Genomic DNA, 21,773 nt, shown 5'->3' on the forward strand with positions numbered 1-21,773 from the left:
GAACAGCATATTTAAGTCAGCTAATTTTTTCTTCACTGTCTTAAACAGGTAAACATCACTCTAGAATAATTAGGTGAATGTTGTAATTTTTCTTATGGTATGTGGATAGGGGTAATGTTAGGGAAGGTAATCATTGACATTGTGTATATCAATTAAAAATTCTTCTAAATTTTAAATGAATACCACTTGAACCTGGATATTCTGGGAAGCAGCAACTTGGTGTAGTAATTAAGACCCCAGGCTCTGAGGTCCAGTTGCCTAGACTTAGATCCTGGCTCTGCTACTTACTTTCTATGTGACCTTGAGTATCATACTTAATCCCTTATAGTCTTGTTAATTTCTTTGTGAAATGAGGGTGATGATAATACTACTACTACCCCCATGAGAATGAAACAAGATGATGCCTCAAACCCATGGGGCACTTTGCACATTGATTAACCATAGCAAGTGCTTGGTAAATGGTGACTAATCTATAAATGGCCATTTTAATAACATCCAACATTCTCTACCTTGTGATACTTATTGAATCTATGATGTAGAATGGTGAGGGAGGCACTCCTTCCCCCAGGGGACTCCTCACTGAGGAATGTGGAGGAATTGTTCTGGATTACATCCATTCCATGGGAGCATGAAAGGGGCACCCTGTGTTAGAAAAATATAAGCCAGTTAGTGATGATGTTTAGGGTAGGACAGGCCTAGCTCCGTGGCAGTTAACACTGGTACTTATGATAATTTCTTCAAAATATAGAGAGTTCCTTCCCTTTCTATATGGTTACTATGAGTAACCTCCCTGAACAACCAGTGGGAAGAGAGAGAGAAGGGATGAGAGGGACAGAGAACATAGATGAATATGAATTTGGTTTACAGTTACCTGAAAGAAAAATTCACATGAAGGAAGATGTAAATGGTGAAAGAGGAGGGGCAGCTAAATCCCCGGATGCCAATGCTAAAAGAAAAGGAGAAAAACGGGGAATAGCTTGGTGCCTAGAAGTGGCTCTGGACCTTCAGACTTTTTCTCTAGACCTCCTAATATTCTTCCACATTGTTCCTTAATATCTTCCTTTTCTCCAAAATGGGAAAAGCCATACGAGTTAAGGGACTGAGGAAAGGTGAGAGAATACACATGGAGAAGGAAAAAGCCAATCTTTATACCAGCTCTCCATTTGAAAACTCGAAGCCCATTGATAACACTACACATTCCTCTTGTCCTTGCCTGTACTTCAGCATGCAGTCAGTCTTGCCACCTGTATAGTTAGGGCTCTCCTGACTGGCCACCTTATAAGTGACACTGAACTAACTGATGCTGCATTCTCTGTTAACATGATTGCCACTCTCAGCCACCCACCCCCAACTTTAGATTGCCCCCGTGATCCTGTTCCCACCAGTAAAACTGTCTTCTTTCCAAGGGTCCATTGTGTTGTTTGACCTCAAGCCTGTTTAGTCAGTTGTACTTCTCATTTTAATCATGTAATTTAAATGAAGGGTAAATGAACTGAGCCAATACAGAAAAGACTTTGAGTTGTGTTTCTATAAACACAGCTTTGGAAAGGTTTGATACACATTAGCTATAAATGTTTTACTGTTGGCTGGGTGTAGGCAGACAATGCTGAAAGAAGGTGGGGGCAGTTATAAAAATCTAGATGGGCTCTGCTTCCAGATTATTTTACAAGTGTATTCAGGTTCTCCCTCCACTTTAAAGAAAGCCAAACTGGAAATCATAGATGAAGGATGTGGTTTATGTAAGACAGAAGACACATAACTCCAATCAGCAGATCCATATGCAGAGAATAGGCTTTGGCCTTACATCAGAAGATTGGCCCATGTGCGTAATTTATGTTTTAAGTTATGTAGTATATTTATGGGATGTATGAATCTTTTTTTTTTTTTAAGTCATTTCTCATTGTATTCAACTTGCAGGAAAACCAACAGTCAGTCTTGATGGCATGGGAAGAGACAGCTTGTTCCTGGACACTTTTTGGCTTTTATTCTTTGCTCTCTACCCTTTGAACCTCCCTTTCCATTACACTCTCTGGATCAATGGTAGTTGTATATTTTTACTGTCTTCTCAAACCATTGTAGGTTTTGTCTTAAATACAACCTCGTTTTCTCCCAGAGATTATCGCTTACCCTGCAGCTCTTTTCAGTGAAGACTATTTATTGGCTCAAACCCAAAGAATCTAAAGACCTGGATCAGGGTTGACATCTGCCTGATTGTCCTTTTGTGGCTTCCAAACATCATGCCTTCAACTTACTATAAAAGTCTATGGTTAAAGCCCCGGGGGTACAAGTTCTACATTTCCCTTCTATTCACTGTCACCATCATGTCTGGTAACTCCTTAGTATTCTTCAAGATATTTAGAACCTCCCTTACATTTTCCCTCTTCATCCTAAATTCACCTTCAACTTGGATGATTTTGGTAGAGATCCATGTAAAGATGATGTCTAACACCCAGCAGCTACTTTTTTTGAGATCTTTGACTCCAGTGGCTCTTTATTCATTCTGCACTAGCATCATACTTCCATGACCTCTTCTGACGAGATCGGGCGCATTCAGGGTGGTATGGCCGTAGACTTCCATGACCTCTTCTGGTCCTTGTCATCATTGACAAATGTTGTAACATGAGGCCCTCCAGAAATTTCAGACTCTAAATCTAGGATTTACCCCTCCTAACCTCCTCAGGTTTTAAGTCAGTTAGAAAATTAGTAGAAAAGCTTAGAGGAGGATTGAAATATAGTTTCCACTTTGCTGCTGATAACTCTAGATAGGAAAATGTGTCTGGGACTTGCTGCTGAAGTGGGATCCTCCTGTTACTTCCTCTTCCAATAGTAAACCATAAGGCCTGCAGTGTTGGAGAAAGTTAGATGTGCACCCATAAGCAATCCAGAGTGTTTTGGCTTGCCTTACATCTGCAGGAATGTAAGTCAGTAAAAGTCAGAGAGCCACATGTGAGCAGTGACTTAGTGTACCCACCCTACCCAACAGAGAGCTGAGGACTGATGCATGGCAGGTGCTCACCATCGTATCAATCAACATGTCTCTCCCCCATCCCCCCCTTTTTTTTTTTACTGAGAACTGGAGAAAATAATAGAAGCTTCTTCCATAGGACTTCCTCAAGAGGGCAGAAGTTGGTGAAAGTTTCTACTTTATGAGTGAGGTATGAAGGGTACTATTGAGGAGGAAGTGAGGAAACAGTTCTTCCTTATACCTAATATTCTATCACAAGCTCCTACTTTTCCAGTTCTCTCTCTCTCCTTTGCTCTCCCTCAAACCACTCTGCTCATCAATTTCATTCTTATTTTCAGAAATGATTTCACAAAGAAAATAGGGGTCATAAATTGGAACATAAATTTCCCCAATTCACTGGTATTCCCAACTCTGCCCCTCTTTCCCTCTGTCTTTCTTGAAGTGGATTCCCTGACCAGGGCTGGGGTCCTACCTGTTCGCCCTCTTAAGGAGCTTACTCTTTTGATTCTTCTATTTCTTAAAATCATGACTTCTTCATCACATTAAAAACAATCTCTGAATAATCTTTTATTGTTAAAAGTAATAACAACAATAACAAAACAATATTTACTACCTTATTCTCCTTTTCTTCATGTCTAACCTTTTTGGGAAAAAAAGTAGTTTATGCTTGCTATCTTTATTTTCTTATCTCCAGTTAATCCACAACTCTCTAAACTGTGGCTTCCATGCTACCCTCTATTGCGTATTTATGGCAAAGGTCAACCTAAAGCCTGATTGCCAAATGTAATGCATACTTATTCCTGGTGCTGTATTCTACCCTCTTTCTGAAGCTGACACCCCATTCTCATGGGTTCTCTTCCATCTTTCTCATGATCCCTCTTCCATCTCCTTCAGGAGTTTATCCACTTTTCCTGCCACTGAACACTATCGCCACACAGAGCTTGCTCCTGGTTTTTTTCTCTTGGCACTATCTGTTCTCCCTGCCAGAGCATCTCTCCCATAGCTCAACTACCACTTAAAATGTTGATTCTCAAATCTATAGCTGCAGCGCAAGTCTCTTTATTGAAACCATCTACTCCACAGTTTGCTTCCATTACATTCTTCTTTCTTATGGCCCTGAAGAGGGTTTTTAAACTAAATTACTCCAGAGGACTCCTAACTGGTCTTTCCACTTCCATTCTGGGTACTATCAAATTCATCCTTTCCACTGCTATGAAAGTAGCCGTTCTATAATACATCTATTTTGCCTGTTCCCCCCAAATTATGCAATGACTCCTCATATCTTGAGAATAACGTTCAAATAATTTATGGTTGATTTTAGTTTCACATCTGATCTTTGAATCCTTCTTTAGCTACATCCATTGTCACTTTGAGCTTGCTTCAGCCATTCTAAGTGATCTTCAGCATTTTGACAGGTTTTTCATGCCTTTACCATTTGCACATGTGATTCTCTTTGTTTAGAATGTCTCCTTGTCCTCTTGTCTTCACCTTCTATCCCCTCTCATTTTTTATGATCCAGCTCAATCATCATCATTTTCCTAAAAAATCTTCCTTCAGGGCCTCTGTGAGTCCTCTCCTGATCTCCATTTTTGCTCCTTTTTCAGTGCTTCACTTGACACCCTACCTTTACTTCTATCAAGGATTTATGATATGGTATTGTAGCTGTTTGTAATTTATTTGTCTAGGTAAACAACCTAAATAATCCATAATTTCTTCCTGTTGATTCTAGGCTCCCTTTAAAAAAGAGCTATGTTAGGGTGCCTGGGTGGCTCAGTTGGTTAAGTGTATGACTCTTGGTTTTGCCTCAGGTCATGATCTCATGGTTCCTGAGTTTGAGCTTCACATAGGACTCAATGCTTCTGCTGCAGAGTCTGCTTGGGATTCGCTCTTTCTCTCTCTCTCTCTCTCTCTCTCTCTCTCTCTCTCTCTCTCATTCTCTCTCCGCCCCTCCCCTGATCTCTATCTCTTAGGATAATTAAATAAACTTAAAAAATAATAATACAATAAAAAGAGGTATGCTTTATCTTCTTATTCTTGGCATCAAACATAATGACTAACCCTACAGAAGAGGCACCCTATAAATACTCTATAAATTAAGAATAAGATATTCTAGGGACACGTGAGTGGCTCAGTTGGTAAGTAGGTTGATTTTGGCTCAGGTCATGATCTCATGGTCATGAGATTAAGCCCTGCATCAGGCTCTGCACTGACACCGTGGAGCCTGTTTGGGATTCCCTCTCTCTGCCTCTCTCCAATTACACACATGCACTCTCTCTCTCTATAAATAAATAAATAAATAAATAAATAAATAAATAAATAAATAAACTTATAGAAGTTTTTAGGTATTCTAAAGTTATCCTGATGCTAAAGAAATCTGTAGTTTATTTATTTATTTTATTTTTTTATTTTTTTAGTTTACATCCAAGTTAGTTAGCATATAGTGCAACAATGATTTCAAGAGTAGATTCCTTAATGCCCCTTACCCATTTAGCCCATCCCTCTTCCCACAACCTCTCCAGCTACCCTTTGTTTATTCTCCATATTTAAGTCTCTTAGGTTTTGTCCTCCTCCCTGTTTTCATACCATCTTTGCTTCCCTTCCCTTGTGTTTATCTGTTCTGTGTCTTAAAGTCCTCATATGAGTGAAGTTATACGATATTTGTCTTCCTCTGACTAATTTTGCTTAGCATAATACCCTCTAGTTCTGTCCACATAGTTTCAAATGGCAAGAAGAAATCTGTACTTAAAAAGAATATTTTAGCCATTTATTTTATTTTTATTTTTTTAAACAGTTTTTGGTATTTATTATTTTTGAAAGAGAGAGACAAGGCACAAGCAGGGGAGGGGCAGAGAGAGAAAGGGAGACACAGAATCCAAAGCAGGCTTCAGGCTCTGAGCTGTCAGCACAGAGCCTGATGGGGGGTGCAAACCAACAAACTATGAGATCTTGACCTGAGTTAAAGTTGGATGCCTAACCAACTGAGCCACCAGGCTGCCCTAGTCATTTCTTTAGAATGATAAAATTTGAGCAGGTTTTCTTTTCCTTATTTCTCATTTTGATGTTCTTGACGTTTGCCCTTGTCATGTCTACTTTCAAGTTCTTTTACTTTAAAACTGGTCTAATTAAAATCTTTTGCAAAGCAAAATAATCTTAATTAAACTTAAGTACCTGGACTTTATTACTTGATCCCTTTGAACATGAGCCATAGGTAATGTGATTATATTATTTATCATCCAACATAGGACTCTTTTGAGATTGCAAGAGGAAGCTATTAATACTTTCACTGGAATAGGAGGAGTAAAGCAAGTCTGCCCCAGGCCTTCTGAAAGGCGTAGTTACTCTAGTTGTATTATGAATGTATATATTCTTAAAACAGTATTTTCATTTATGACATTTCTCATGTTGAATGTCTTATGTGTAAAATATTTAATATTTTTTCTTAAGCCACATAAATAAACATCAGTGGAAAACATGAGATTTATGTGTCTTCAAGTAACAAAACACAAAGCTAGACTTTTAACCTGGGGGAATGCAGTGTTCTCATGTATTTTCTCACTGTTGTCTCTGGGGCACTAGAGGACAAGACAAGAACATTAGAGCTTTATGAGCCGTTTGGCTTCACTCCAAGGACGTGTCAATTTCAGGATTTTTCTGGTGGGTATTAGCTCTCAGCTGCTTTTCTTTACCCCCAATTCTCCAGTGCACCATTGCAGGGTCCTGAGTTTTTTTCAGGAAGCACTGAGAGGAACATCTTGTTTTTTTTAACCACAGTTTAGCAACTGTGCCATTTATTGGCCTCTTGGGAAACCACATTCTTGGATTGCCATCATACCAATTAATTGATTTTTTTACCCTGCTCAGAAAAAAGCAAAAAAAAAAAACCAAAAAACAAAAAACAAAACCTTTGCAGCTTTGCAAGGAAATAGAAAAGATGCCTTAGTTGGCTGTTAGAAATACAAGGAAAATGTTTTCATTAAAAAGTGCTGCGAGAAGACATGCTGAATTTTGTGGCATGTTATCTGACTCAATATCTCGCTCTGAATACACATAACTAATTAAGTGAATCTAAAGTCCTTAGCATGGCTTTCAAGGTCCTACATGATCTTACCCCTTTCATCTCTAAGCTCCTCCCACTTCCGCCTCCCTTGGTCCATTCCAGCTACACTGGTCTCCTTGTTCAACATGTTAAGAAGATGTGATGGCAAGGCCTTTGTTCTTTTCATTCTGTGTTGGAAATGCTTTGCCTCTAGATATTCGTGCGGATTACACCCTTGCTTCTTTTCAAGTCTCTCCTCAAATGTCATTTAACCAGTCTTTCTTGGACTTTCCTACCTACAGTTGTACATGCCTCCCTTCAAACACAGTCACACACACACACACACACACACACACACACGTAATTCTTCATCTACTTACCAAACTTCGTTTTTCTTTGTGGCACGTATGACCATGTGAATTATACTATGTATATCTTTTGTTTTTCTTGATGTTGGACAATAAAGGGACTTTGAGAATATAGGCTCCATGGGAATAGGGATTTGGTTTATTCAACACTCTATTCACAACCTTAAAACAGCCAGATTATTCATAATAATTACTGAATGAATAATTGAATGAATAAATGAATCATATCTCATTAATGTGAGCAGGTGATGATCAGTTCGACTGAAGTAGCCACTTGATTACCTTCCCTGAGAGTTTATAGGATGAAGGAAAATAGTTGCAAAGCATCATGCTCAAATAGGGCTTTCTTTTTTATGTATGCATGTATTTATTTATTTATTTTTAAATATTTTATTGTCAAATTGTTTTCCATACAACACTCAGTGATCTTCCCCATAAGTGCCCTCCACCATCACCACCACCTCTTTTCCCCCCTCCCCCTTCCCCTTCAACTCTCAGTTCATTTTCAGCATTCAATAGTCTCTCAAGTTTTGCATCCCTCTCCCCAACTCTCTCTCTCCCTCCTCCGTTCCCCCTGGTTCTCCATTAGGTCTCTCCTGTTTTCCTGTTAGACCTATGAGTGCAAACATATGGTTTCTGTCTTTCTCTGCCTGGCTTACTTCGCTCAGCATGACACCCTCAAGGTCCATCCACTTTCCTACAAATGGCCATATGTCATTCCCTCTCATTGCCATGTAGTACTCCATCGTGTATATATACCACATCTTCTTGATCCTCACTCATCAGGTGATAGACATTTAGGCTCTTTCCATGTTTTGGCTATTGTTGACATTGCTGCTATGAACACTGGGGTACATGTGCTCCTATGCACCAGCAGTTCTGTCTCTCTTGGGTAAATCCCCAGCAATGCTATTGCTGGGTCATAAGGGAGTTCTATCGATAGTTTTTTGAGGAACCTCCACACTGTTTTCCAGAGTGGCTGCACGAGTTTACATTGCCACCAACAGTGTAGGAGGGTGAAGGGCTTTCTTTTAGGTCTGGATAGGGGTGCTGTCCTTTTTCTCTGTACAAAAAGACTCACTTTTCACTTTCTCTACCAGATGCCTGTCGGTCTAACCAACTGCTGTGTTTTGCATATAATAGCTGCCTCACATAACTCATGTTTCAAATCAGGCTGATTATTAAAGTTCGAACTTCTCATTGGGTATTGTAGGGCATGCAGGCCTGGGACTTGACTTTTAAAGAATAGGAATTTCACCTTTTTGTTATTGTTACTTGTTTTTAACCCCCACCTCCACCTATTTTATTGGCATAATGGACATATTATATTAGTTCCTGGTATACAACATAATGATTATATATTGTATACACTGTGAAACGATCACCACAATGGGTCTAGTCAACATCCATCACCACCCAGAGTTATAAAAAAATTTTTTTTCTTGTGATGAGAGCTTTAAAGATCTATTCTTTCAGCAATTTGCAAATATATAATTATTAATTATAGTCACCATGCTATACATTACATCCTCAGGAATTATTTGTTTATTAATGAGAAGTTTGTACCTTTTGACCACCATCACCCATTTCGCCCGCCCCTTGTTCCTGGCAACCACCAATATGTTCCCAGTATCTATGAGCTTGGTTGTTGTTATTATTTCTTTTTAGATTCTACAAGACTCCGTAAGTGTGATCATGCAGATTCTGTATGATTTATTTTGCTTTGCTGGTGCCCTCAAGGTCCATCCAAGTTGTTACAAATGATAGGATTTCCTTCTTTTTAATGGCTGAACAATATTCCAGGAATTTCATCTTTTTGTCTCATAAATCACTAAAGAATTTATGATCTTTATAATTTTGATCTATATAATTTGAACTACATAATTTATAATTATAATGATCTATATAATTTATAAATTCTTAATAAAATTCTCATAAATTTATAATTTGCCCTGGCTTCTGCTTTTCCCCTTGATTTTTCTTTTTTTTTCTTTTAGAGAGAGAGAGAGAAAGAGAAAGAGCATGAGTGGGGGAGAAGGGTAGAGGGAAAGAGAGAGAGAATCTTAAGTAGGCTCCGTACTCTGCACAGAGCCTGACCTGGGGCTCAATCCCATGATGTGGGGATTATGACCTGAGCTGAAATAAAGATTTGGATGCTCAAGTGAGTGACCTACCCAGATGTCCTTATTTTTCTTTTTAAGCTGTTCATTAATACGTCTACCATAGATAAACTTGGAAAGAAAGGAAATGAAAATCTGATTATTATCTTCAGGTGTTGTTTGGGACAGTGTCAGTCCCACGCTGGGCTCCTATTTGGGTATGCTCTGAATTATTTAGTGAGGCTGTTTCTTCTGATTACCTTTCAGCTTTATTTCACCCAAGGTTGGACTTTTGTTTTTATTCTTTAGCATTTGCTAACACTGAAGTTCTTATTTCTCTGCTTAGAAGAAATGTTACAGTGAGAATATACCAACGTACCTTACATGTTCTTCCATCACATATTCACCATTTGTGGAAGATATTTGAGGTGTAGAGATTTGAGATTTGCCCCCTTGGAGAAGGAGGGCCAGCGCATTTCTTCTTCTCTGATCCCTTTACTCAAGTCCAGGAAGGGACCTGGCTCCCTTCTTCTTCTAACAACTTTATTTCAGTCTTTTAAGACTTTATTTAGGTCTTCTAAGACTTCCCATATGCCACTCCTAAAATACAGAACACTTCATAAGAAATTTTCCCATTTACACTTGCGCAATTTCTTGACCTCTTTATACTAGAATATTTCTTATCTTTGATCACCTTTGTAAGTGTGAATGCTTCTGGTTTACCTCTTTTCATAATAAATGTCTTATTTCATAATAATAAATAAACATTTCCTCCTTTCCTAAATGAATCTAGTGTTATGCTATATACAAACAAAGGATTACTAGGGATTTGGGGGCAGGTTTTAATTCAGAAATGGAATAAAAGTATTATATGCTTTCCTGAGCAGTAAAATCATTACTGCTACTCAGTGGCCAACATTGGAAGGTTTATAGCTTTTGGATCAAAACACAGTCCATACCTTTAGGCTAGCCAAACCAATCAACTCAAGTCCTGTGCATAAAAAAATTTTTGATCTGGTCTTTAGTTTATTTTCTCAGTTTGTGTTTGGCGTGGAACTATGAACAGATGGTTACCTAATAACCTGAGTCTTAAGGCAGCAAACTAGTTACTCTTGATGGTGTAGAAATCTTGCCTCATCCTGTGTCTGTTCCAAGAGAAACCTAATAGCATGGCTCTCATGATCTAATTAATTAATTGTTAGCAAATTTTATAAGTGTGTAACTTTTGTTTTATGACATACAACGGCCATTCAAGTGATATTTTTTCCTTTAGGGAAAAAATGTGGTCCATGCTTAAAAGCAAATTTTATATTGAAGTGCCACCAAAATAATTAAATGCTGCCATAAGTAACACTTAAAATATGGGATTTTGTTAAAACATGTTTTTGTATTAAAAATATATGACACTGTTTTCTCTCAGACCATGACTTAAATTTCTCTCATATATACTGCATTGTTTCCACATTGGATAATTCCTTATTTGGTATAATTTTAATAATGAGCTGTTCAGGGGTGCCTGGGTGGCTCAGTCACTTGAGCGTCCAACTTCAGCTTTAGTCATGATATCACAGTGTGTGAGTTGGAGTCTTGCATGGGGCTCTGTGCTGACAGCTTGGAGCCTGGAGTCTGCTTCAGATTCTGTGTCTCCCTCTCTCTCTCTGCCCCTCCCCTGCTCACACTCTCTCTCTCAAAATTAAATAAACATTAAAAAAATAACAAAACGGTAAGCTGTTTAGAAGTAATTTGTCATTTGATTGATGTCCAACTCTGTCTGGAAGCTTCATTGTTGTGATTTAAGCATCAAATCTTCTGAGGCCTTCTCTGAGCAGGTTTAGCCATTTATTTTTCATGTGTTTTTTCTTGATTTTTATAAAATATTTCTCTCTGGTATGACAATATATCTTTATAGTCAACCAGCCACTCAAGCCTGGTTTTTAACATCAGGTAGTTTGACAGCATTGAGCTGGCTTATGGGAGTTGCCCAATGAATCTTTGTTAAATGAATGACTGATGTGAAATAAATTTAGAAATATAGAATTAATATAATCGATAGCAAAGCCTTAATTCCTTAATTTGGTATCAATCAATTTCTAGAATATTTAAGTAGTTAAAAGGGTAATAAATGTATAAAAATGGTATCCTCTAAACCAGTATTATTCTGGCATACATGCTTACAATTTTGATGATTTTGACAAATAAATATGGTCTTATAACTGCATGCTTCAATTCAGTATTCAGAGCAAAAGAGATAGGAAGTTATAATGGTTAGTATGGTTGAGGAAATGTGCCTTAAATAAGAGACATAGAAGAGAGGTGAGGAACTGTACTGGGCAATTAGAGTGAAGTATTTTTTAAAACAATGAAAAGGGTTATGTAAATGGAACAGGAATTCACATTGAATGAGCTAATGAAGTGGGGAACAGAAAGCCTGATCAGAAATCAGAAATCATTTAGAATGTGAGTGGGACTTTTTTTTTTAACGTGTTCCTGCATATATTATGAGAAGAATTGGGACTGGAATATTACGTTTGAGAGCCAGCACTTCAGGCCAGCATTCTGAGTTTTATACTCCTACAGTCTTTCCAGATCAACCAGCTATATAGAAACCATACCAGCTTCATTACTGCCTTTCAGCAATGCCTACGTCCTGCACTGCTTAGTGTTTCCTTCAATATTTCTCCTCCTTTGCCTCCATGAGGGTGATTCTTCCAGTGTGTTCTTTCCCTTTTGTTCCAATTAGGCTTATTTACTTCCAGTTGTCTCAGTTGTAGGCACAAAATTATGGCTCTGATGGGCTCCTTTCCTGGTGAAGTTAAGCCCATGGGTAGTAAGTTTAGGAAGATCAGGAGACACACACACATAAAAATCAATCCTCCCCATGAGGCCAGTAGATGAGAGGGTTCTTAGATGTTTCTGCTTCTTGGGTACTCTTGTCATTTTGGCCTTTCTCAGACTTTAATGATGGCTGCATACTAGCTTGGGGACCTTCAGCTATCAAGTATTTTGTTTCTGAAAAAAATACTTATAGTGCCATTCCTTGGTGTTTTAAAAATAATCTTCTGCTGTCATTCATTTCTAAATGCTCTTAGAAGCATGCCTTTCCTCCTCAGTAGACCACTATTGCTGTGTTGTCACTTGTCTGCAGGAGGGTGATTCTATATTTGTGTGGCTGCTGTCGAAAAAACAAAGATGTGCTGTTAGCTTGGGCTGCTCTGAGTGCAAAGGAGAAACAGTTACTCTGGGGGCTGAGGACACGCTAGTGGTGAGGGTCAGATATACCACCCAGGTTTGCACTAGTGAAGAATGACTGGAATTGATTAGCTATCTCTTCTCTACTTAAAACTTGTTACAGGACTCACAAAAAATAACTTACAGTATTCTCAGAGTATACAAGGCCTTCCAGGATAATAGACTTTTCCTGGGGAATGTTTCCAAAACTTGAAGTGGAAATTTCATTTGTATCTTCAATTATTCATGAAATAATCCCCCAAATGAGCCATATATCTCAGGATTCAGTTTCAGTAAGGGGGTAATGGTTTGGTGATCTCATGAAGAGATACTGGCTTGTGAATTTTGAAATTAACAAGGCAGCTGGGTTTCTGTGCTTTTATTATGATGCTATACAAACACTCAATGGTCATTGTAGAAAAATTTGGAGAATGTAGAGATGTAGATAGAAACAAATGGAAATTGTGCATAACCTATCATTCAAAAAGATTATTCCTATTAACATTTTGTAGTTTTTCTACAGATCTTTTTCTGTGTATGGACAGTAGACTTGCAGCCTTAAGAGGTTTAATGTTTATGTGTGATTTGTGAGTATGATGGTTCCATGAAGAATTACAATATGTTGTCTGGCTAAGACACTAATGTGCACCATGCATACTATAAAGTTGGTGTGTACAGTGATGTTGTTTGACATGGAGCAGCCATATCTCAGGGAGGTTTAATTCTAACTGCTTAAAAATTAGGAGACATATTAGGTGCTACAGTATTACCCAAGATTTTTGAGATTTGTAAGGTCTTGGGCTATGTCCTTGAAGAATATCAAGGGAACGTGGTGGCCTGTGACTACGTGTATGTGTGTGTGTGCTTATGTGTAGTCACATTTGTATATATGCAGCCCGATTTTCTTCATTTACTGTCACAAACACTTTACCATGTTTTTAGATATTATTTAGATATTAGAATGAAAAAGTTAGGTATTGGAAACTATTTGAATGGCTAATTATATCCCTGAGTGGATCTATCTTAATTTATTTAATGTTATTAGATACTTAAATGGTTTAAACACTTTTATTTGTTTGTCTTATTGTTGCTATTCCAAGCAATGCTATGATTAATGTCCATATTATTTTTTTCTCAGAATCCTGTGAAATAATTAGGTTGACAGGTAGATAAGGGTTTTAAGATTTTTTTGATACATATTGCCAAATTGTTTTCCAGAAAGATTATTCTCATTGTCCTTTCTTTTGCAAGTTTAAACTGCTAGTTTCAGTATACCCTCATCTACATTAAGTCCCATAAAAATAATTAGAACCATTTGATAACATAATAGTTATTATCTCTCTTTGCATTACTTGGATCATCTATAGTTTAATATTTTTCTTTTGCTATTGATCATTAAATTTCTTTTTAATTAAATCATGTTCTTTGCCTGTTTTATGGGATATTAGTATTATTAATTTTCAGGTGCTTTAAATGATAATTGAATTAACCTTTTGCCTGTCGTAAACCATGAATTTGCGTACTTTTCTCCATTCTATTTCTGCTGCCTCCATCCATGTCACCATTATTTCCTGAATTGCTTCAGGAGCCAAAATTCATTGCAGTATGCAAGGATCCTCCTGATCTGAACCCTGTGTACCTTTCTAGTTTCATCATAAGACCATCCTCACTCTCTGCTCTGACCTTTCTCTACTTCTTTTACCATTTGTTGTCCCTGTCTAGCATTGCTTTCACACTGTGCTTGGGCCTGGGAAGCTCCATTTTTCCCCACAACTGATCTACACAACTTTACCTATGTCCTTCTAGATTAGGCCTCCTTAAATATTCCTGTAGCATCCCATTCTTCTTCTTTCTTGTGTTGAAAACAACTATGATTAATTCATTCCTTTTTGCAAATTAAATTTTTGACAATTACTACATAATTTAGATGGGATAAGTGATTGAAATGAATTATTTCTATAGTTTTGCCAAAAAGTATGTGCATGCAAACATCTGTTAGGGAAGAATTTAAAAAAATGTTCTCGGGGTGCCTGGTGACTCAATCAATTGAGTGTCCAACTCTTGATTTCTGCTCAGGTCATGATCTCACAGTTGGTGAGATCAAGCCCCTATCATCAGGTTCTCTTCTGAAAGTGTGGAGCCTGCTTGGGATTCTCTCTCCTCTCTCAAGTGCACATGCACATGTGCTCTCTCTCTCCCAAAATAAATAAGTTAAAACTTAAAAAAATTATCTTTGTGGTTCATGGAATAAATCATTCTCAAAGAGTAGTGGACAAGATGATGGACTCTGGAGTTCCAAGGGCTTGGATTGGAATTCTAGACCCATCAATTCTGAGCTGTTTACTCTTGGTCAAGTTGCTTAACTTCTCTATGCTTTGTTTCCTACCTCTATAAAATGGGATTAATAATAAAATCTATCTTTTATGATCGTTGTGGATTTTGAATGAGATAATTCATGAGGTGTTAAGTACATAGCCTAGAACATGGTAAGTACTCTATAAATGTGAGTCATTATTCTCTTTTTCATCCTCATTTCTATCTTCTTTATCTTTGAACTTTATTAAGTACTAACTCTGTAGAGCAAAGTACTAGATGGCATTTGGATTTCTGTTTTTTCTTTTTGTTTTTGTTTTTGCAGGGAATTTTGCTACTGGTTTTGAAGTGTTTCCTATGAGCTAACGTAGTTATTTTGATTATGGTTTGGGGAACCCCTTCTGTCACTCTGCCGTTATTTAGGATATTGTACTTTTGCTTCTAGATTTGTAATATGTACCTTCTATAAGATAACATAATATATTTTTGCTTCTCTGTTTGCAGTATATTTTTTTGTGTATTGACACTCAGATCTGTTTCTCTTAACAGCTGGCAAACTTCCCTAGACTTTGCGAGGAAACAGAAAGGATTGTTGCCAACCATATTCGTGAGCGAGAAGGGAAGACAAAGGACCAGGTGAGGGGAGACTTCCTTGGTGGAAGTGGAACGTCTCTCCAAGGCTGTCTGGTGGTCTCCAATAGTTGGGCCTTCTCTGAATGGAAAAAAAGAACGTAACCACATATGTTTATATTTACTTATTTATGAATTTTATACATGTGTTACTATGCTCACATCTTGTGTATGTGGAAAATATAAAGTAGTGTAAAAACTTTGAAGGATGATGTTTAGAAAACAGTAATAGGAATTCCATTACTTTTTTCCCTCAGTGCTCCATGGATCATCATGTTCACCCCTAGCGTGTACAAACTCCACTTTGAAAACCAATAATCTAAAAACATACCACATGTTTTCTTTAAGCAGAGATTCTTAGCTTTTAATGGGCTAACATATGGGTATCAGGATAATTCCTAAAATGTCATGAAGAATGTTCAATGTTTTCAATTATTTTCCCTCTCAGGTGAATGGAGAAAGCTGTTCATCAGCTTATCCATAGAACCTTTGATTTGAAAACAAAATGTTTAAGAACAGCTCTTTTAGGGTACCTGGGAGGCTTATTGGGTCAAGCATTCAATTTTGGCTCAGGTCGTGATCTCATGGTTTGGTGTTTGAGCCCCGCGTTGGGCTCTGTGTTGACAGCTCAGAGCCTAAAGCCTGCTTTGGATTCTATGTCTCCTTGTCTCTCTGCCCCTCTCCTGCTTGGACTGTGTGCGTGTCTCTCACTCTGAAAAATAAATAAACATTAAAAAAAAAAAGAGGTCTTTTAAACATTTCTATTTAGTGAATTATATGGCTTGTAAAGGAGTGACCTTAAAATTATCTTCTAATCCTATTTTAGCTCTTTTAATTCAAAAGATTATTTTATGCAAAGGTAGTTCATTAGAAAAAGCTAAGGACCATGTGTAAATAATAAAAGCTTCTTAAATTGAGGTGGATTTTGTCCTTAGTTATTTACAAAATGTCATAATGGGAAGCACGAAGGTTTTCAAATGCTCTTCAATTCCAGGACACAGCTGTGACAGCATGTAGAGGACACTGGACGCAGGCCATGTGTTCTTTACAAAATAACAGCATGTTCTCATGGAAATCACTTCTCAGGACTGTTGTTTTCTCATGTACAACTTTGGTCTATGGGATCTCAGAAGTCTAAGTTAGAATTCCAAGATGTTGTGCTTCTTAGGTGAGTTGGAAAGGTGGAGAGGGAAAGCCAGGGAAAAAGGAGAAGGCAAAATAAAAGAGAGAGATGAACCACAGACACTGGATGCAGGCCATGTGTTCTTTACAAAATTACAGCATGTTCTCATGGAAATCACTTCTCAGGACTGTTGTTTTCTCATGTACAACTTTGGTCTATGGGATCTCAGAAGTCTAAGAATTCCAAGATGTTGTGCTTCTTAGGTGAGTTGGAAAGGTGGAGAGGGAAAGCAGGGAAAAAGGAGAAGGCAAAATAAAAGAGAGAGATGAACCACAGAGAGACACACAGGCAAACTGCCACAGAGGGTGCATGCAGGGGTAAGGTGGAATGGGGGCAGGGGGAGAGGGGCAGAAGGAGAAAGTGAAGAGAGGATGGAGGCCCAGTAGGTTGGGATATTTGTGACTCAGTAAAGGCTTACTATCAGCTTGAGTTATGGAATTTATCGCTACTACTTTTTATCATTGTGCTTTGAAAGTTAATTAACCATTATTCATAGTTTTCACTTGTTTTCCAGCTTCCACACCCTTGGATAGCTACAAGAGCCATAAAGAGGAGTAAATAGGCTTTGTGACTTAGTGGAGATAAACAAATCAATGTTAACTCATGAGCCAATGAAATCAAGCCTGGGGCCAGATATAAAATCCTGACACCAGAAATCCACCCCCGCCCCCCATCTGTCATGGCTGCTTTGGACCACGAAAACTCAAGTTTTAGTATCAACTTTCCTGTTGGCCTTAAGTCAATAAGATAACAGTTTTAATTTAGTATACATATTTTATAAAATTTAAGGGAGAATATATCCTACTTAACTCTTAGGGATCCTATGTAAAAACAATATTGATGAACAAGTAGTACAATTATTATCCTAATTATCTTTGTTTTCATATCTAAGCAGTTGTTAACTTCTTCATGTTTCATGTTTCAGAGTTTGCTTTACTAAACTAATGTAATCAAACTTAGCATTGTTGTTAAGATTGTGGGCTTCAGGTTCAGACTGCCTGAGTTTGAATTCAACCTCTACCATTACTTTCTGTGTAAATAATGATGTATTTGACATCTTATACTCAGTTTCCTCATCTTAAAGTGGGTTAATAGTGGTAGTTAACTCATAGGCATTTTATGAGGATGAAATGAAGTATCCAAATATAGTTCATAGTTCTTCATTAATTTTAGACGTTTTCATTGTTTTTCCTAAAGAGCTATGGGACATATTATCTATGAGAAAGAATTGCCTTTTTCTAATTTCAAGAAAAATGGTCTTTCATCTGCAACTCTGAGGTAGTGATTAATTCCCCACATGGGTGATAAGGGATGGAGCAGGTGTCCCTCTACTAAGTGGCCAGTCCTGGTCTGACAGTTCATCAGTCAACTACCTGCAGACGCTGGTGCTTGACACCTATAGTAGGGACCCTTGTGGCACCGTGAAAACATTGACGTCCTTGGTGATGTGAAGGTGTCAGGTTGCATAGAGCTGACATTTGAGTTCTGAACTCAGTGCTGCTTTGGGTCGTATGATGCTTCCAAGGTACCTGGTCAGAGAGTGACCCATTTCCCCAGGCCTCTGTGCCAGAAATGCTTTGAGGTGTTCTTTTTTTAGTTAAAAGATTAAAAAATTTTTTTAATGTTTATTTATTCTTAGGGGGGGATAGAGAGAGGGAGAGAGAGAGAGGGAGAGAGAGAGGGAGAGAGAGAGGTGGAAGAGGGGCAGAGGGAGAGGGAGACACAGAATTCGAAGCAGGCTCCAGGCTCGGTGCTGACAGCTCAGAGCCCAATGCAAGGCTCGAACCCACAAACAGTAAGATCATGACCTGAGCCGGAGTTGGACATTTAACTGACTGAGCCACCCAGGCGCCCCAGTTTTTAAAAGTTTTTAAGAAATTATTACCAACCTCTGCTCTAGAAGCTTTGTGGGGGGAAATTTCTTCAATATTAAACAATATTAAACATATAGAGAACCATAAATCTTGTGAACTTTTTCTAAAACATGGGTTTTTAAAATGTGTGTACCTGTTATTACTCCAGGTGCTTTCATACATGTAATTGCATGTTAAGGGGACTGACTTTGTGGGCAATTACTGCTAGCAGGGGTAGCTTCACTTTTCTTTAAATACTCAATAACTGTGAGTAAAAAGGCAGTGAGAAACTCTGAGAAAGTGAAAAATGAGGAAAAAATGCACTATTTTTCTTTTCATCCCCCACATGCAACCTGGCTCTTTTCCTAGGATGAACACAGACTCCCAGTTTCCAGGAATATGAATGAGAGCAGCCATAGTTTTTATTTTTCTCCCTTTTTTCCTATACTACAGTCCAAGTTAATGTGCACGAACGGCCAAGATATTCATGACAACCTTTGGCAATGATGAGAATTATGTAGATATTTTGCTCTTTATGGCAGCAACAATTTATTTGTGCTTAAACATTATGGTTTTTTGATACAAAGTCCTGGCCAAATGGATTTGGGAGTATAACATTTAACAGAATCTGGTTTTATTGTCAGAAAATTAGAGGCGATACCACAGACAATCTAATAATGAGGATTCCTCCTAACTCCAGAGTTTTATTCATTAAGAAATGAAACTGTATCTGATGATATGAAACTTTTTCATAAAAGTATGATGTTACCAACCTAATAGTGCCTATACCTTGACTTTATGTTTGGTAGTAGACATGGATTTGGATGATGCATTTATTCCTTTAGTCAGGTCCTCTTGGGACTCACAGCAAGATTTGGTCAGATGACCAGCTGAGATTAGCCATAAAAGCTAAACCTCAGAGCCCCTAGCATCGGGTAGTAAGTGAGAGAAAACAATAAGTGGCCGTGTACTGATTATATGGTAATAAATTGATACCTTTAAAGCAAACTCTTTAAGGCTGGTACACAGTTATAAATTTATAGCCACAAATATTTACTGGGCACCTGCTATGTGCATTGTGCTACATTCTGGGGGTAAGTGGTGAACAAGACAAATATAATTCATGTTTCCATGAGGCTTACTTAGAGTCTTTTTTTAAAAAATGTTCATATATTTATTTTGAGAAAGAGACAGAGAGAGAGCAAGAGAGGGGCAGAGAGACAGGGAGAGAGAGAATCCCAACCAGGCCCCTCTCCCAGCATGGAGCCTGACCCAGGGCTAAATCCCATGAACCATGAGATCATGACCTGAGTTGATACCAAGAGTCGGACACTCAACCAACTGAGCTACCCAGGCACCCTGAGCTTACTTAAAGTCTTACAAGGAAGAAAAAAAGTAAACAAAATATATACAAATAATTAATTACATTTGTGGTATATACCACAAATAAAAAGTATAAGGTGCAAAATACATATAAAATATAAAACAATATATAGTCTATATGACTGTAATAGCATGATCTAACCTGGTTTGGGGTGAGCCTATAGGGTGAGGATCGGTAAGCCTTTCCTGAGGAAGTACCCTCTGGGGAGCATTACATAGACCTGGTCAGTGAACTGTTATCATGAGGGCTCTGATGCACTCACATGTCCTCTTCAGTGAAGGGAGGCCGCATGAACATGCTTATCATGTTTATCAAAAATTCATTCAACAAAGTCAAAGTGCAGAGCTCTGGAGGTATGCAGACAGGAATTCTGATTTTTTTTTTTTCTATTAACAAGTCTCAGCATTCTAGAAAGAGAAGGGACACAGTTGGGAGAACAAAAGGAAACTTAGGAAGAGGAACTCAGTTTTGAATGTCTCTGGAATAAAACTCTGTTACAGTGTCTGATTGGTTGCTCTACCCTCTCTTATCTCCTACTGAAGAATATTTTCTACAGAGGGACTTACCAAATCTCTGACTTAGTTTATTCTCGTGATTAGAGCATATTCATATTTCATGTTTATGGGAATATGCATTCAATTGATTCCTTGACAAATCTTGATTGAATGTTTGAAGCACTGGAGATAGAGCATGGATATGACAGATTGGGTCTGTATAGTGAATAAGTAAAAACTTACTATGTCAGCTAGTGGTAGTGCTAGAAAGAAAATATGGCAGAGTAATAAGGTACAAACAGAGTGCTAGTTTAGGTAGCAGGGAGGATCCATCTGATGAGGTGATCTTTTAGGAGAGACCTGAATGAAATTTTGCTTTGATAATGAGGACTGTTGATCTCGAAGAAGTTTTCTATTTATTTGTATATTGCCTTTTTGAATTGGTTGATGAGATGTTTGCTTGCCTAGAAGGAGCTTAAAGAGATAGAAGGGAAGAGGAAAAAAAAGAGATGGTTTTGTTATTTCATGGCTAATACATAGTGCCTACAGGAGCAGAAAGCCCCTTACTGGTACATATGTGTCCTTCTTTTGAACATTTATGCCTACATTTTAGAGGACTAGAATAATTCTAGGTTCTGTGTTAAATAAGCAAAGAGTCCATGCCTATAAACTATAATGTTGTTGTCTTCATGTGGGACTCAGACTTTTCATGTAGATTTTTAATTTCTGAATTTAGAGTAAAATTTTTGAGAGTCTAATGAAAAATATTTTTGCAATTTCTTGTTTTAACTGGAGCATCCTTTTAAAAATTAAAGATAAATAATTTGTAGGCAATTACTGAGTTTGTGTTTAGAATGTTTATGATTGGTTTTCACTGAAGTGTTTCTCTTTGACTTATAGGTACTGCTACTGATTGACATCCAAGTCTCTTACATCAACACCAACCATGAAGATTTCATTGGATTTGCAAAGTACGTACAACACTTGATTACCACATGCTTTCCTCATGATGATTTGTCTAGAATACACATTGTGAATTTCTACTATAACCCTATCTCTTTGAGAGCACATTCTGTGTCAGGATTAACTCTGAGTCAACCACGTAGGAGGTCTGAGCCATGAGGCCATGTTTTCTCGATAAAGTAGTTGGCTCCCTCATTGTGCAACATATGAAATCATATGTGTCTTAGATATTCATTGTTTTTGGATGATGATCTGCA

General features: G+C 37.8%; 1 protein-coding gene across 7 annotated transcripts in view; it reads left to right on the plus strand.

Annotated features, from left to right (window-relative positions):
* The window catches only part of DNM3 (dynamin 3), a 561,021-nt gene that overhangs the window by 220,751 nt on the left and 318,497 nt on the right, over positions 1-21,773 (plus strand). For all 7 annotated transcript variants that reach the window (XM_029935046.1, XM_029935043.1, XM_029935044.1 and 4 more), the window contains exons 11-12: positions 15,559-15,645; positions 21,454-21,524. In XM_029935046.1, the coding sequence (XP_029790906.1) occupies positions 15,559-15,645; positions 21,454-21,524 (158 nt within the window). The remainder of the gene's footprint in view (positions 1-15,558; positions 15,646-21,453; positions 21,525-21,773) is intronic.

This window comes from Suricata suricatta, chromosome 3 (assembly GCF_006229205.1).
Source record: "Suricata suricatta isolate VVHF042 chromosome 3, meerkat_22Aug2017_6uvM2_HiC, whole genome shotgun sequence".
Lineage (NCBI taxonomy): Eukaryota > Metazoa > Chordata > Mammalia > Carnivora > Herpestidae > Suricata > Suricata suricatta.